We start from the raw sequence: 17,530 nt of genomic DNA on the forward strand, positions 1-17,530 counted from the left end.
AAGCTCTGATTGAGAACGTCCAGCGTCGAGCATCCAAGTTTATTTTGAACTATCCCGCCGATGTTTCATACACAGAAAGGCTGAAAACTCTTAAACTCCTCCCATTAGAATATCGAAGAGACATAACCGATCTACTTCTGTTATTTAAAATAAAAAATGGTGACGTGAGCATTAGTTTAGCTAGCCTTCTCTCTCCAGCCACGTCCCGATACAATACTCGAAATTACCATCCTAACAATTACCGCCTTTTTTCCACTCACAACCAAAATTATTACAGGAATTCGTATTTCCCTAGAACTGTCAAACTTTGGAATAGTCTTCCTTCACTTATGAAATCTTGCACTACGCTTTCGTCTTTCAGGTATCAGCTGACAACTCACTATTTAGAGATACTTGCCTTTTACCAACCTCCATAATTTCATAGATCATAAATTTATGTAATTCAATTTTTATTTTCGTTTTAGAATTCTTATTGTTTGTAATTTGTTGGGAAAGAATTTCAATTGGGGCTTACGCCCTGTTTTCTTCTCCCGTCACATTGTTTCTTATTTTCTTTATTTTGTTTATTTCCTATTGTAAACCGTAGTATTTTTTTTGTGTGTGTGACAAAGCCAATAAACTAAACTATATAGGGGTAGATTGGTGGGATGTAGTGGTAGAGTAGTGGGATGTAGGGGTAGAGTGGTGGGATGATGGGGTAGAGTAGTGGGATGTAGGGGTAGAGTGGTGGGATGATGGGGTAGAGTAGCAGGATGAAAAGGTGGAGTAGTGGGATATAGGGGTAGATTGGTGGGATATAGGGGTAGATTGGTGAGATGTAGGGGTAGAGTAGTAGGTTGATAAAATAAGCGAAATAAAAACCAACACAGGTTTTTAAAGCTTTAGCATTTGTGTTTATGTACAACGTTTGCACAGCATTCACAGACCAGGATACCCATGTTACCCATGAACCTCTGCAGGTAAATTGAAATAGGTGTAAACCTGTACAGGCTCATAATAGATTATTCTAAAAAAAAATTAGAGGCTTTCAGGCAAGAAAAATGAATGTGCTTATTACCTAACATCTGCATTGCACCTAAATCAATATCTTATTTACAAATATGTATTTTTTATATTTTTCTGATTTTCTCACTAGGGTTGGAACCTTCACCAATGCATTGTTGATCGTGTTTCTTCATGATGATTGGTACATTCGGGTGATACATTGATGACAAACAGTTATAAATCTTGTGTAGATGGGAACTAGTCGCTCCAGATTACTCCTGTAAAAATTATTTTCCAAATGTTAACATCATGCTGGATGACTTTAGAAAAAGTGCTGACAAGTATACTAAGGGCTTGTCTACATAGGGCCACCCTCCCCAGGGGCCATCCCAGGTAGGTGTGTACAATGACGGGTGCACACTCCACCCTGGCCATCAAAAGAGGATCATGGAAGGATACTTAAATGTTATCCCTTTTCCATATGATACCTATGACAGTGTCCTCCCCCTTAGCAAATCCTAGGAATGCGCCTGCCAGAGGTAGAAGGTAGGGCTACCCTCCTCTATTATACTACATGGTTGGGTTTTCATTTCAGGTGGGGTCAACAATCAGGAAGGATATACCCTATATTAAGGTAAGGCGGGAAAAAGGGCTAGCTATTAACCATGAAACGGTAACTACTGACTATTTAAAATCATGAAAGTAGGGCATCAACCACAGTTAGTCATGTTTAAAAAAGGCTGAATACATGACAAACTTTAAATGCTTAAATGTCCCTTTTGTTTTAGTTAATAACTTAAAAATATGCTTGCTTTTATACAGGTATTGCCTTTGCTTGCAAGACATTGTGGTGTAAAGGTGTACCTGTCCCTTAATTTAAGCAAGCGTTGAGGAAGGGGACTCTATCTCCCAGGGGGTCACTTGAATATAGCTATGACTCCATCTCCCAGGGAGTCACTTGAATATAGCTATGACAAGGTGGTACAACATTAATTATTTGAGTTTGAGTATTTTTAGTATTTTGTCTGAAAGCTTTGCCTGGGGTTTGTTTGTTAGGTTCTATACTTGGTATTTATTTTGGTATAGAATCCAGGTTCAGGATATTCTGGGGGTGGTATGCATGTATCAATGTGAAGCCTGAGGGGGGGGGGGGGGCAGGCAGATGTAGGGCATTTGAACACCTCTTTCAACCCCACCTGGGGTTGGGGAATTTGACTACAAAATTTGCCCCAGGGTCCAGACATTTGAATATGCCTTTGCGGGAGACTAGGGATGTTTGAATTTTGGCACAGAAGACTGAGGCTGTTTGAATTTTTCGAGATGCGTGGCTCTAGACTTTGGCTTGACTATAGTGGCGAAAACGTTGTTTGACTTTTAGAAAGAAAGAGTCAGAAAGTCAAGCTTTCAAGGTAAATCGTTTGCAGTTTAACATCTTTACCTTAAAACCGCTGTATCCAATTGCGATTGTAATGTGTATGTTGTTTGAAGAGTAGTTTCAGCAATTTGAGTGTTTTGGAGGCGTGTTCGTGCCAATTATTTTATTGATGCTTTTTCCAAGCACCGGCCTATTTGTAGGAATCATTTATCAAAATAAAAGACAACTATTCACTCTGTATTACTGTACATCGTGTGTTGACTTTCTTGGGGTGCAGGAGCCTTTTTGTCCGCTTTAAAAAGCTTGATCGTTCGGGACCAATTTTCTCTTTCTATCTCTCTTAAGTCCGATCAACAAATTTAATACAAGAACAAATTTGGATTTGAAAAAGATTTTGATCAGATTTGACATTTTTTCCCATCCCCAGGTAAGAAATTTTCCTGTCTTTGAACTCCTTTTCGGTCCCGAGGTTGGGAATTTGATTTTAAAAAATGCAAAAAATGTCAAATGCCCCACATCTCCCCCCCTCCCTCTGGCTTTACATTGATACCTACATGCATAAGTGTTTAGCCCTGCTTTTTCTGAACCCTTTGGCATGTTTACAGCTCAGCACTGCCCCCCTCCCCAGCCTAGCTACATCTTCTTTTAAACAGGCCCTTTATAGTTATTATGGTTTCTTTAGTAGAGTACCTGCTAAGTGACTCGACTTGACTACATGTACTGACAAGAGATGTGAAAAACATGTGAACGGCATCAGTACTCCACTCAAGCTGCTTACATGCCTCTATGATCTATCAACACAACAAAACTAGGGTTACATTATAGAATGCAGTACGCAAATCAAACTCTAGTCACATGTAACATAGGACACAAATTAAATGATGACGACTGAATTAGTGGAAGTGATAAAGGCATCATGATGGGGTTATGATGATGATTATATTGATTAACAATTAACTTTAAAACACTGTATTCATGTTGACAATGACAATAAATTTTGTACCTTTTCAGTAAAGTCACTAAAAAGATCTTTAATTTCTTTGCTGTGTATCAATCCAGCTCCAATGTTTAGAAGTGCACGGCATATTACCTGACGCATACAGTCATTAATAAAAAAGGACATCCCTACTTATTTAATCAAATCACAAAACAGTAGCATACTTTGAAATTTGTGTCCACAGACTTTGCAAACGCACTTGAACCATTCTTCTGCACTTCAGTGCACACAAGTCTGAAAAATATAGTAAGTAGTAACAACTTAATGATAATTTAAGTAATTAAAGTATAATTTTGGTAAAAGTGCAAATTCATGGTGGAAACTCACTTTTTGTGCTCTTCTACTATTTCTCTGTCTGTCACAAAGACCCGTAGATCACGAAGGTCTTGGAGGAATGTCCGGTCAAATTCTGCTCCTGTCTCACCCATATCCTGCCCTATTTGTCAATCATGCCACAATAAGCAATGATGCACTGAGAGTATAATATGAGTATACTAGACAACAAGAGTATGCAGAATAATTTTGTGAAGTGGAAACAGAAACCATTACTAAGACCAGGGCATATCAATCTGTAAATTCTCCTGCTTGAAAGTTTCATTAGACTTGACTTCAAGAAACAATTTTTTTATTCCCAGCACATTATTTTTGTGACATCTGAAGGGAAACCAAAACTGTGTACTTTTCTATATCATTTTACTCAAGCTTGTAACAGGAAATACATTGAAATCAATCTTTGAAAATTAAGAATTCTGATCCATCTTTAAGCCTCACCTGTGCCTCCTTCGACATCCGACCCCACTGTCCAGTTATTAATCATCAGTTCAGCACAGTATGCAATGTCGTCAAATGTCAAATATGATAGCCTGGTTAAAATATTCCAAATGAAATGATATACCATTTTTGGGATATGCACACAAAAGAACAAAATGGCATGAGCTATTTCAGATACATACTGACCTTCTTTTGGATGTCTCAAAACGATGTGTTGCCAAAAATACAATGCTTGCAAAGTCCCTTCCAACCATAAACATGTGGAAAATTTGAGGTTTTTTATAAATTTTATTATTTTATACTACAGAATGAGTACCTGGAATGTATTGCTAGGCATGACTAAAGCTAATTACTAATTATGATGATGGTGCTGATGAGGATGATGATGCTGTTAAAGAAGATGATTAAGATGTTGATGATGATGATGATGATGCTGTTAAAGAATGATCAAGATAATGATTATGATAGTGATGATGAAGATTATGACGATGATGATGGTGGTGGCGATCATAATTCTGTTAGAGATGAAGGTGAAATGAAATGAAAATGATGATGATTATGATGGCGCTGATGAAGACGATGGTGATGGTGATGATGATGCTGTTAAAGATGGTGATGAAGATGATGATTATAATGGTGGTATGAAGGTGATGATGATGATGCTGTTAAAGATGATGATTATGATGTGGAAGATGATGATGATGATGATGATGATGATGATGATGATGATGCTGTTAAAGATCAAGATAATGATTATGATAGTGATGATGAAGATTATGACGATGATGATGGTGATGGTGATGATGATGCTGTTAAAGATGGTGATGAAGATGATGATTATAATTGTGGTATGAAGGTGATGATGATGATGCTGTTAAAGATGATGATTATGATGTTGAAGAAGATGATGATGATGATGATATTAATTATGCTGTTAAAGATGATTATGATGTTGATGATGATTCTGTTAAAGATCAAGATAATGATTATGATAGTGATGATGAAGATTATGACGATGATGATGGTGGTGGTGATGATAATTCTGTTAGAGATGAAGATGAAAATGATGATGATTACGATGGCGCTGATGAAGATGATATTGATGATGGTGATGATGATGCTGTTAAAGATGGTGATGAAGATGATGATTATAATGGTGGTATCAAGGTGATGATGATGATGCTGTTAAAGATGATGATTATGATGTGGAAGATGATGATGATGATGATATTAATTATGCTGTTAAAGATGATTATGATGTTGATGATGATGATGATGCTGTTAAAGATCAAGATAATGATTATGATAGTGATGATGAAGATTATGATGATGATGATGGTGGTGGTGATGATAATTCTGTTAGAGATGAAGATGAAAATGATGATGACTATGATGGCGCTAATGAAGATGATATTGATGATGGTGATGATGATGCTGTTAAAGATGAAGGTGATGATGATAGTGATGATGGTGCTGTTAAAGATGAAGGTGATGAAGATGGTGATGATGATGCTGTTAAAGATGATGGTGATAATGAAGATGATATTGATGATGGTGATGATGATGGTGATGATGATGCTGTTAAGGGCGTTCCATTTGACTTTTGAGGGGGGTGTGTGATTTTGAAAAAAAATTATCCTGCAAGCTTCATTTCAAAAAAAAATATTGCATGCAAAGCAAATGAGCAGAAAAAAATCATGCACAAGTTTAAGAAAAAAATGTTGCAAAGCCATTGTGTGAAAGATAAACTCTATGAAATAAAAATCAAAATTCTGTGATAACTTTGATAAAACGTTTTTCTCTATATTTTTGATATGTGTATTTTGTATTTCTCCTCACCATATTCTTGAAAGTTTCTATAGGTGGAGACTCACCCTTTCCACTATCACACCCTATGTTGAAACTTATAAGTTGTGTGGTCTCCTCCTATCAGATAAAACTAGTTCCCAATGGTTTTATTCTAGTAATTACATTCTGAAATAAACCAAAAGTGCTCATGCTGAAGATTTTATAATGATGATTGCTATATGCCCTTTGCAATCATTTTAGGAAAAAAATACCAAAAAGTTTACTTAAACAACAGAAGTCACAAACTTTTATTTTATTTTGAAATACCTTTTATTTATTTGTTGTTTTATTAAGACTTAATAAAATGACATATAAATGAATAAAAAGGTTTAATAGATCAATATATAAACTGTAACATCATATTGTATATAAATAGATAAAATAGATCAATCTTTCATAATTAATTTTAATGGACTTCTCCTAAATAAAATATAATGTGAATGAGGAAACAACTAAAATGGTTGTCTCCTCTTTGTGTTCACATATAGGCAGAGATACCAACCATCGATTAAAATTCAGGAGATAGGATCTATATAAATGCTTGCCCCCTATAGATGTCCTTGTTTTGTGGAATATTTCAACAGAACCTTAAAAAACATTCTAACAAATGTTTCAAAGAAGCTCCTCTTTTTTTTTGCTATTTTATCTGACTCAATATGCAAGGTAAGAGCTCGATAGCGAAGACTCGTTTGGCTATAACACGAAGGTCTTACCATGTATAATCCCTATACCTAGTGAGTTTATTGAATTATAATTTCAATCTATTCGAAGGTAAAAAAAAATGAAACAAAACGTATGGAGTTCTATATTAGAAATATAGGACGAGAAAAGAAAAAAATGCTGTTTGGAAAAAAATGCTGCAAAAAGACGTGGGCTCCAAGAAAAAAAATATCCTGCATAGCAGTACATGGGAAAAAAAAATTCTGCACATTCAATGGGCGAAAAAAAAATTCTTGCAGACATAAAATCACCCACCCCCCCCCCCCCCTTAAAAATCAAATGGTCCGCCCCTAAAGATGAAGATGATGAAGATGATGATTATGATGATGCTGATGGAGGTGATGATTAAGCTGATAAGAAAATGAATTTGGTAAAGTTGATGAGAATTGCACAAGCAAGAACAGACCCATAATGGTGGTTGATGCTATCATTTTTAATAACAGAAGGATATTGATATTTCTTTGTGGCATATAATGATAGCAAGAAAAAACAAAGACTTCTCTCACCTGGCTAATGGTTCAGGCAGAAGGAAATTCTTCTTTATTGTCTCGACAAGACCACCACCTTCAGTTTCCTCAATAGTCCGGAAAACATTTTTAATGTTGTCAAACTGAAATAAAGATACAGCATGGTTCCTTCTCAATTCAAAGAATAAAACTGAAAAAATACTGGACATGAATGGTGGGTCTCGATAATATATATATATATATATATATATATATTGGTTTGTAGGGAAAAACACGCAACTACACCTATGTATTGAGCACTATTATATGAACGCCTGCACTCACGCATTATATATATAACTCCACCTACAACAGCTCTAGCAAAAGATGTAATCTCTGCCTCAAAGAAAAACTTATCATTATCCGCCAACCCAAGCTATCAACTTTAACCAAGCGTAACGAGCTAGTGTCTTCGTGCCGCCACAGGAACAAAGCCTTGTTATGCAACAGCTGAACTATTCAATTTCACCATAACAGCCATTCAAATTTCACGCCCTATTTTTATGTTAATTTTATACATAGATAGTATATAAGTGATGGAAGTAATATATTCTTAATAAATCTCCTGAGGAGTGGGCAACCACGAAACAGGCTTGTAGACATGAAACGGTAGTTCGCGTGTTTTTTCCTACAAACCAAGATATATCCCGCTCTACACCTATGTATTGAGCACTGTATGAACGCCTGCACTCACGCATTATATATATATATATATATATATTGGTTTGTAGGAAAAAAACATGCGAACTACCGTTTCATCCCTACAAGCCTGTTTCGTGGTTGCCCACTCATCAAAAGATTTTATATCTAATCTATATATATATATATATATATATATATATATATATATATATATATATATATATATATATATATATATATATATATATATATATATATATATATATAATAATAATAATAAAGGGTGGGGCAAACTTAAAACAGGAGTGAAGAATGCATGGAACAACACCTCTTTAGCTATATCCCTCGCCATAAGCCAATAGACATGGATTACCATAATAAAAGAACCAAACAACAATCGAAGCATTTATAAACAGCAATAAGAAGGAAGCAGTGCAAATAAAAAATGGTTGCTTGAAGGCTGGTATTTTTTTGGCGAGGTAGGGGGCATTTTGAGTGAGGGAAAGGATAGAGGAGGCTTTGTTTACTAAGTTATCTGATCACTTCTCGTTACTCTTTCCAGTTCTCTTCTTGTTTCATTGTCTATGCACATGCCTAAGCACTGCCTGCTTCACTGATCTTAGTGGATATGTATTGCTTAATAGCTTCATTGCATACCTGTCGTCTACAGCTCTTGAGGGTGACGCCAGTTTTGTCACTCACATCATCTAAATCCTTACGCTGCCGTCCTGTCAGTTTCTTTCCAAGTAGCTCACGAATCACCTCTTTGTCAAACTGGTAATATCTGTAATGACAGGTTAACAAAAGGTCTAATGCAATGGTATATGCTTCCTATTAAATTTTTACACTGTATAATAGCGTTAAAGAGAAGTGAAGCATTATCAATGGTCAAATCTCAAACGCTGAGACCAGCAGGGGCAGTTTCAAGACTTTTTTTAAAGGGGGAGCTCCAGCATTGTTTATAAAGGGGCAGCATGAAATCATACTTCTCTAATGGTCTTGAACAATAGTCATTTAGATTAGAGGGTAGTATCCCAATAAATTGGGATATGAAGATGACAGCCATTACAGCTATTACCTTTCAATCAGAGTTTCCTGGATATTTGGTGGTATCTGTACCAGTAACTGCTTTCCAAGCACTAGTGGGTTTTGTAGGAAATGTTCCAGCATATTAAATAATCTGTAGTGGTCTCTAGTGTCACTGGTAATGATGGTATGTGTTGCACCATACTTGACAAGGGAACCATCAGTAATTCTATGATTAGATGCCTCTATTTCTAAAAAAGGAAGCAATATTTTAGCAATACTTGGAACAAATAATATAGTAATTACGAGAGGTTTGCATGGAGAAGTGACATGCTCAATTTATAAGTCATGGCTGGTCATTCAATTTCAATTGCAAAAAGCCCAAAAAGTTATATAAGGTTGTAAGAAGAGGTGACATTAAAACACTGGTCCCACCTAAGCAAAGATAAAATAATTAAAACTGTTTATGACCTTCTAATGACGTTCTTATCAACAGCATCTCATAGGCTGGACAGGGGATATCTAGACATTTTAAAAATATGCTTTATGCTTTTCTCTCTCGCAATTAAAAGGTAAAATGCTGCTTTTCCTGAAGCTAGTTTACTGGGCCCAACCCCAATCAATGTAGACCACACCATTGTATGGACTTAATTGGCTATGGGCCACGCCCAAAGCCGTAAAACACTTCTGTTCTCAACGAGTTACAGAAGCCAAGTGATCCTTGCTAAGCGGTCACATGTATGAGATAATGCACAATTAATTGACCCCCTTCTTTGTCCTCCTAACAACAGACATGGTGCTGACACGCGACCACAAATAATATTACATAACATACATGCTACTAAACAGTGCTCGGAATAAAGCATAAAAATTCTATTTGCAAACAAATATTTCCTTTTTGGTGGTTTAGGGGGAAGAGATGCATTCCATGCTGTTACATTGCACCTCCTAATAACAAAATCTTACGGGAAGGTACTGGAGAGTTTGTAGCCAATTCCAACGACCCTGTTGTGGCTGACAGCATAGTCATAGAACATAATCAATAGAGCATATTTGTACAGCGAGTTGGGTACCGAATGTGTACTTTCAGAGGGGACAGAAATTAAATAAGAGGAAGATTACTCTTGTTTGAATTTAGAAAGATCACAATAAAATTTGGCGAGAGAATTTTGCTAAAATATTAAATTCTGAGTGAGCTAGATTCGAATTAGTGAGCTACCAGTGATGCTACCTTCCTTCTCTTCTTGTAGGGGGGGGGGGGGGGGGCAACTTAACAGCGTAGCTAGCAAATTTCTTGCCCAAATAGCTTAGAAATCTACCAGATTTAAATATTTTAACTTTTAACCTTATAGCATGTCAACCAATAGCATGTCAACCAATAGCATGTCAACCAATAGCATGTCAACCAATAGCATGTCAACCACTAGCATGTCAACCAATAGCATATCAACCAATAGCATGTCAACCACTAGCATGTCAACCAATAGCATGTCAACCACTAGCATGTCAACCAATAGCATGTCAACCGCTAGCATGTCAACCAATAGCATGTCAACCAATAGCATGTCAACCAATAGCATGTCAACCACTAGCATGTCAACCAATAGCATGTCAACCACTAGCATGTCAACCAATAGCATGTCAACCACTAGCATGTCAACCAATAGCATGTCAACCACTAGCATGTCAACCAATAGCATGTCAACCAATAGCATGTCAACCTGTAATGTATTTGAGAAAAACCTTAGGATCAAAACGAATAAACAGTAATGGCAGACTCTCGTTGTTTATTGCTGTTACCCAGAAAACCTTGCGGTCATACAAACAGGAATCCCAAACATTACATACTGCCCCACCCAAGTTTACAACTAAAAGATACTTGCTTGCTGAGGCCAGTAAAACTATCAAATTTATACACACAATATGTCAACAAGTAAAAAACAACAACAATGTCCATGACAAGTTCTTGACAAGTTGTCAATCCATCAGATCCGGAAAAATGTACACAGTGTGTGATATGCTGCTTAAAATTAACATACATAGTCTTTGAGGTGAGTAGGTGTGGTTTTGAGTCGAGTACTTCTTCGCAGAGTACTTGCAGGTTCAGAAGCTGGAAGCTCTGTCTTCTTCGGTTCCAATGAAGGTTCTGGAACTGTGATCTCAGGTTCCTTAAATTCCTCTGGAATCTGCTTGGGTACAGTTGTTTGCATTGGAACTTGGGCCAATTCTGTTGAACTCTGAAGATCATTGGCGACTGTGGGTGTGCTTGTCCTCAGGCGAAGATGGTCAACATGTCGTCGAAACACTCCACCTGAACTGAGTTGAACGACATACGAAACCGGTCCTGACTGTTGAATAATTGTTCCACATAACCACTTTGGACCATATGAAAAATTCTTGACAAATACTGGGTCATTCACTTGAAATTCTCTGAGTGGCACTAGATTGTCGTGTTGTTTCTTCTGTGCGAGCTGTTTATCTTCTACACGAGTGCGAATTGTGTCCTGACTAAGGGGGTTTACCAGGTCCAAGCGCGTCTTCAGCTTCCGGTTCATTAATAGCTCACCAGGTGTTTTACCAGTGGTTGCATGAGGTGTGGTACGATAGCTTAGTAGAAATCTGCTTAACTTCGTGTCTAAGTTTTCCTTTTCCCCTCCCATCTTCTTCATTGTTTCCTTGAAAGTGCGAACATATCTTTCAGCAAATCCATTGGATGCTGGGTGTTTAGGTGCTGAAGTGATGTGTTTTATGCCATTCTCAGACATAAAAAGGGCAAATTCTTCACCTATGAAGGCAGTTGCATTATCAGATACAATGATATCAGGCAGTCCATGTACTGAGAAGCATTCTCTTAACTTCTGGATGGTTACTGCAGCAGTACTGGAGTTTGTCTTGAATACCTCGATCCACTTACTATAGGCATCACCGATCACCAGGAACATGTGTCCTTCGAAAGGTCCTGCATAGTCAATATGTATGCGAGACCAAGGTCTAGACGGCCACTCCCACGGATGTAGGGGTGCAGTAGAAGGTGCCTTAGCATTACTTTGGCAGCTTGTGCAATCTTTCACCTTTTGCTCAATATCCGCGTCCAGGCCAGGCCACCAGAAATAGCTTCGGGCTAACATTTTCATGCGAACCATTCCAGGATGTCCATCATGTAGTTCCTGGAGAAGCTTGACTCTTCCTTGAGGAGGAATGACTATGCGAGAGCCCCAGAGTAGACAGCCATCCTGACAGCTAAGTTGGTGCTTTCTATCAGAGTAGGGCTTGAACTCAATGCGATCATTTGAATTGGGCCAACCGGACATTACTTGGTGTCGTACTGCACTAAGAATAGGATCTTTTGAGGTCCAACGCTCAATGTCCTTGACTTTAACGGGTGTGTTGACTTCAAGATGATTCATTACAAACATAATGTCGCCAGGCACTGGAACATTTCTGGTTTCATTTGGCAATGGCAGCCGGCTCAGGCCATCGGCATTACCATTTTTCTGGCCTTCTCGATATACTAAAGTGTATGAGTAGCCTGACAGGAATACCGCCCACCTCAATATGCGTGGTGAGGCTGAGGTCGGTATTTGTTTAGTTGACTGTAGCAGACCCAGCAGGGGTTTGTGATCAGTGTAGATGGTAAAACTCCGTCCATATAAGTATGAGTGGAACTTCCTCACCCCGAACATGATGGCTGCTGCCTCTTTGTCGAGCTGTGAATAGTTCTTTTCGGCTGGGGACAGAGTACGTGAGGCGTATGAAATAGGACGTTCAGTCCCATCATCCATCACATGTGAAATAACACAACCAAGACCATATGGTGATGCGTCACAAGCAAGGGTTAACTCTCTTTCCAAGCTGTAATGCACTAGAAGTTGTGAAGAGTGAAGTGTGGACTTGGCTTGGTTCCAAGATTTTTCATGTGCTTCACTCCAGTTCCAAGGTGTGTCTTTGACTAACAGCTGATGTAAAGGAGATAGTATTGTAGTGATGTTAGGTATGTAACAAGTGTAATAGTTAAGCATGCCTAAAAAGGCTTGCAGTTCTTTCAGATTAGAAGGTCTCGGTGACTCTTGAATTGCTTTGATTTTCTCGTCAAGGGGGTGGATACCATCTTTGTCTATGCGGTGTCCCAGGTAAGTGACTTCAGGTGCTTGAAAAATGCACTTCGAACGTTTAAGACGGACGCCAGCTTTGTCCAGACGTGACAGGACTTCTGTTAGACTTTTGAGATGATCTGCTGATGTCTTCCCGGCAATGAGAATATCATCTATTCGTACTACAACATTCGGAATACCCTGCAGTAAATTTTCCATTGTGCGTTGGAAAATCCCAGGGGCTGAGGCAATGCCGTAGCACAGTCTATTGTACTCAAATAGGCCTTTATGAGTGGTGATAGTGGTGTACTTCTTTGATTCTTCATCTAACTCAAGTTGTTGATAAGCTTGACTCAGATCTAGTTTTGTAAACTGCACTCCACCTCCAAGTTGAGCTAGCAGATCCTCTGTTTTAGGAATTGGGTAATTGTCAAGTTTGCTAACTTGGTTCAAAGTAACTTTGAAGTCTCCACAAATGCGTATAGACTCATCCGATTTGACAATGGGCACAATGGGTGTTGCCCATTCCGAAAATTGAACTGGACGAATTGTTCCTTCTTCTAACAAACGGTCCAATTCTCTCTCTACCTTCTGACGTCGTGCATATTCTAACGTGCGAGGTTTGAAGTACTTGGGTTTGGCTTGAGGATCAACGTATATCTTTGCTTTCACTCCTTGAATTGTCCCTAGTCCTTCCTTGAATAAATTTTCATGTTTCTGTAGCAGGTCAGACACATCAGGGGATACAACTTGAACTAGGAAAATCTCTGGCCATGACAACTTAACATGTTGTAACCAATCTCGTCCAAAGAGACTGGGCACCTTGCCTTGTACAACTATAACTGGCAAGTGTTCAAAGAAGTCCTTGTACTTGACTTCCACTACAAGCTTTCCTAAAACTGGAATTGTCTCCCCGGTGTATGTTTTCAAGGTTAGCTTGGTATCTTGCAGATTGAGAGATGAACCCTCAATGTTCTTCAATTGATCAAAAATGTCCTCTCCGATTACTGAAAGTGATGCACCAGTGTCCAATTCCATTTGAACTTTAAGACCATTTAATTCAACATCTACTAAATACGGATTTTGGCGGTTGCCTTGACTGACAGCAAACAATGGATATATATCTTCATCTTCTATTTCTTTATCAGTATCCAGGACATGAATTGCTGGTTTCCCTTGTTTTGGATGGTGGTTTGAATTTGGCTTGGTTGTCTCGGACGACTTTTTTGCTTTTTTGAGACATTTGGCAACAATATGTCCTTTCTTTTTACAATAATGGCACGTGGCCTCCTTGAAACGACATTTTGACGGGTGGTGATTTTTTCCACAACGATAACATTTATTTTCGCTTTTAGAACGCGGTAAGGGCGAAGAACTGACCTTTTTTACAGATGCAGACGTTGAACTTAACGTAGAAGGAGCAGATTGAAGATCGGCCATGTGCTGTGCGGTCGTTTCCATAGACGAAGCAATGTCGTAAGCTTTTTTGAAAGTTAAGTTCTCTTCTGATAGCAAACGCCTTTGGATTCTTTCATTGTTAATTCCAGACACCAGACGATCACGCAGCATATTTTCCAGACTGCCACCAAAATTGCAGTATTCTGCCATGTTTCGTAGAGCCGCTACAAAGTCAGACACGTTCTCCCCGCTCAATCTGAAACGGTTATTGAACTTGTGCCGTTGCACGCTTTCACTCGGTTTTGGGTTGAAATGGCTCTTTACCAAGGTGCACAAGTCAGCATAAGATTTCTCTCCAGGTTTCGCTGGGGCCAGCAGATCAGACATTAATTTGTAGGTTTTTTTCCCTACCGAACTGAGGAGGATTGCACGGCGTATTTTCAAGTCATCGTCAGACGTAGTTACTCCATTTGCTTCAAAATAGAAGTTTAGACGCTCGATATACTGTTCCCATGAATCAGAATCTCTGTCGAATTCGTCTATTTTGCCGTAGGTTGCCATTTCCGAAATCCTCGTCGCCAAAAAATGTAATGTATTTGAGAAAAACCTTAGGATCAAAACGAATAAACAGTAATGGCGGACTCTCGTTGTTTATTGCTGTTACCCAGAAAACCTTGCGGTCATACAAACAGGAATCCCAAACATTACACAACCACTAGCATGTCAACCAATAGCATGTCAACAGGTCAGTAGTTCAGCATACAGCATTGACTAAATAGGTATAACAGGACGCATTTTTACAGACATGCAAATATTTGCTACAATACGATTATACTCGCCTTCAGTTGTTCAAGTATAGCAGATTTCATAGACAACCGAAAGCAATTTTCTGATCAGGAGTTCTTAATTAACTTAGTAAAATTGTCAAGTGAAGGAACCAGCCAAAACCAAATAATAATAATAATAATAATGCTCGTTTATTTCAACCGTTTGCAGTTCTTTTACAACTGAATTACCGGTGGGGTCAGCTAACTACAAAATACATTACACCATACATAATTCATAATAACATTAAATCCCCAGCAAATTGCGCTGAGACGAATTTGGAAAAACGGTCCGTGCGACCCGGTTGGTGAGGATCTTTACGACTTACCAGAAAGCCCCTGTAACCAAAGATCATACACTTCAAGATCCACCTGGGTTGGGTCCATAATAAAGACATTTATGTCTTCCATCTTGTTCGGGAATTCTTGGTCTAGACGAAAAAAATTGTAGTAAGAAGCCTCAGAAGATCCGCCATCTTGCTTCGACTATACTAGTACCCAGTCTTTAGACCGAACACTCAACATTTTTTTTAATGCGTATTTATTGTTCCGTGTACAAGTTTTTTTTTTTTTTTTTTTTACAACATCTCTCTTTTTTTTACATTCTTCTTTTTTTAAATTTTTTTACATTATACTTGTTACATTATTCCTTTTTTTTGTATTTCTTATTCTTTTTCTTTTTTTACATTTACTTTTCTTTTACATTACAAGTACACGGGAATTTACGAATACGTATACACATCACACTACACACAAACACGCGAAGGAGGAGGCAAATATGCTGCTTGAGGAAAAAAAATTATTTCAAAAACATTTTCCACTTTTCGTGGAACTGCTTCTCTTTGTGATTTTCCCTAGCTATACCGCTCTCAATATTTAACTTGTCATTAAAAAGGGAAAGAAAAGCGTCAAAAGGAGCCAATTTGTTTGAGAAAATTCTAAAAATACTATATTTTGCAATGATTATTGCGTGATTTACTCCTATAAACCTTTTTTCCTTTGGCTTATACCCATACAAAATTTCTCTTGGTGTAGGAAGAATCTCCAAACTAGACTTATCCCTGAACCATTTCAAGAAATGAGACCAAAATTCAATAGCCGTTCGGCATTTGGCAAAGATATGTTCTAGATTGTGCGGTTCATTGCAGAACTGGCAGTTTGGGGATTCAGAAAGATTCATTTTGAATATAACAGAATTAGAGGGTAAAATATTGTGCACTATCTTGTACTGAAACACATTTAGAAAGGTTTCAGATGTGACTTTAAATAGTAAAGCATAAACATCTTCTAATTCCGTCAAAAGAGTCTAATATTCGTTTTTCAGCGGTTGGGGCGGCGAAAGCTGCTGTAACAAGTAATTTTCGGTGTGCGGCGCAGGCATGTTAAGTTACCTAGTTCCAGGAGTGCCTTTTGGTTAAAAGCTTTAACCTCATCCATTGGTTGTTCGTCATCCTGCCATCGCTGCTTTGTTGACGTAATGGGAAACAGCATTATACACTCCCATGATTGTAAGAAAATTGCAATCTAAATCTAAATCGTGGTACGTTCGAAATTCTGAGATAGAAATAATTACTCCTCTAGCAGAATATAGAGATCGTGAATATATGTTATGCCTGCCTGACGCCATTTCCTATAGTACAAAGTTTTGTCTCCTATCTTACTATTTTTATTATTCCATATTATGTCATTATACCATCTTCGGGATGGGCCAAACTGTTCTTCCGCTATATCTGCTATATTTGCCCAGTATTAATAATAAATACGGTATAGAAAGTGGGAATGACATTATGACATTCTGTGCTTAAAAGTGAGACATCATAGTTACAAAAGAGCATGAAAGTCCCCCCGAATTTCTGCAGATAATGAAGAGGAATGATTTTCCATGGTGCGATAGAATCACTTAAAAAACGTTTGGCCCATGATAGTTTCAAAGACCTTTCAAAAGTATTGAAATCAATCATGTTCAGGCCGCCGTGTTTTTTCACTCCGATAAGTGTAGATTTATCTTGTGGGTTTTACCATTCCAAGCAAAGTAAAAAATGATGCCATCTATTTTCTTACCAAACCCGGGCGGCGACACTAGTGAGGTCATTGATTAAACAAGTTTTGACAAACCCAGAGTCTTAACAATATTTATCCTTCCGAGTAAGGTGAGATTTCTACCCTTCCAAGTATGCAGCAGCTTTTGTAGACTTTCCGCTTTGTCTTCAAAATTAAACTTGTCGTTCATTTCATTGTCACACGAGAAAGCGCAACCAAGAGCTTTAATCGGATGCCTAGGCCAATTCACACCCAATAGAGTCTCGCGCTTCTCTTTACCGAACACTCAACATAATCGACGGGTATCC

General features: G+C 38.0%; 1 protein-coding gene across 2 annotated transcripts; it reads right to left on the reverse strand.

The window, feature by feature from the left end:
• Window positions 1-432: 432 nt before the first annotated feature.
• Window positions 433-15,668, reverse strand: LOC116604076 (acidic fibroblast growth factor intracellular-binding protein-like). 2 transcript variants are annotated; one of them, XM_048730165.1, is made up of 11 exons: window positions 15,512-15,668; window positions 8,922-9,120; window positions 8,501-8,627; window positions 7,202-7,305; window positions 4,314-4,370; window positions 4,128-4,219; window positions 3,684-3,792; window positions 3,521-3,590; window positions 3,363-3,449; window positions 3,050-3,150; window positions 433-1,262 (listed from the first exon to the last, which is right to left on the reverse strand). In XM_048730165.1, the coding sequence occupies exons 1-11, from the start codon at window positions 15,591-15,593 to the stop codon at window positions 1,175-1,177; spliced, it is 1,116 nt and encodes a 371-aa protein (XP_048586122.1). In that variant the 5' UTR covers window positions 15,594-15,668; the 3' UTR covers window positions 433-1,174. The 2 variants fall into 2 exon arrangements, with proteins under 2 accessions (XP_048586122.1, XP_048586124.1); XM_048730167.1 differs by lacking the exon at window positions 3,363-3,449.
• Window positions 15,669-17,530: the final 1,862 nt, after the last annotated feature.

Source organism: Nematostella vectensis, chromosome 7, assembly GCF_932526225.1.
Source record: "Nematostella vectensis chromosome 7, jaNemVect1.1, whole genome shotgun sequence".
Lineage (NCBI taxonomy): Eukaryota > Metazoa > Cnidaria > Anthozoa > Actiniaria > Edwardsiidae > Nematostella > Nematostella vectensis.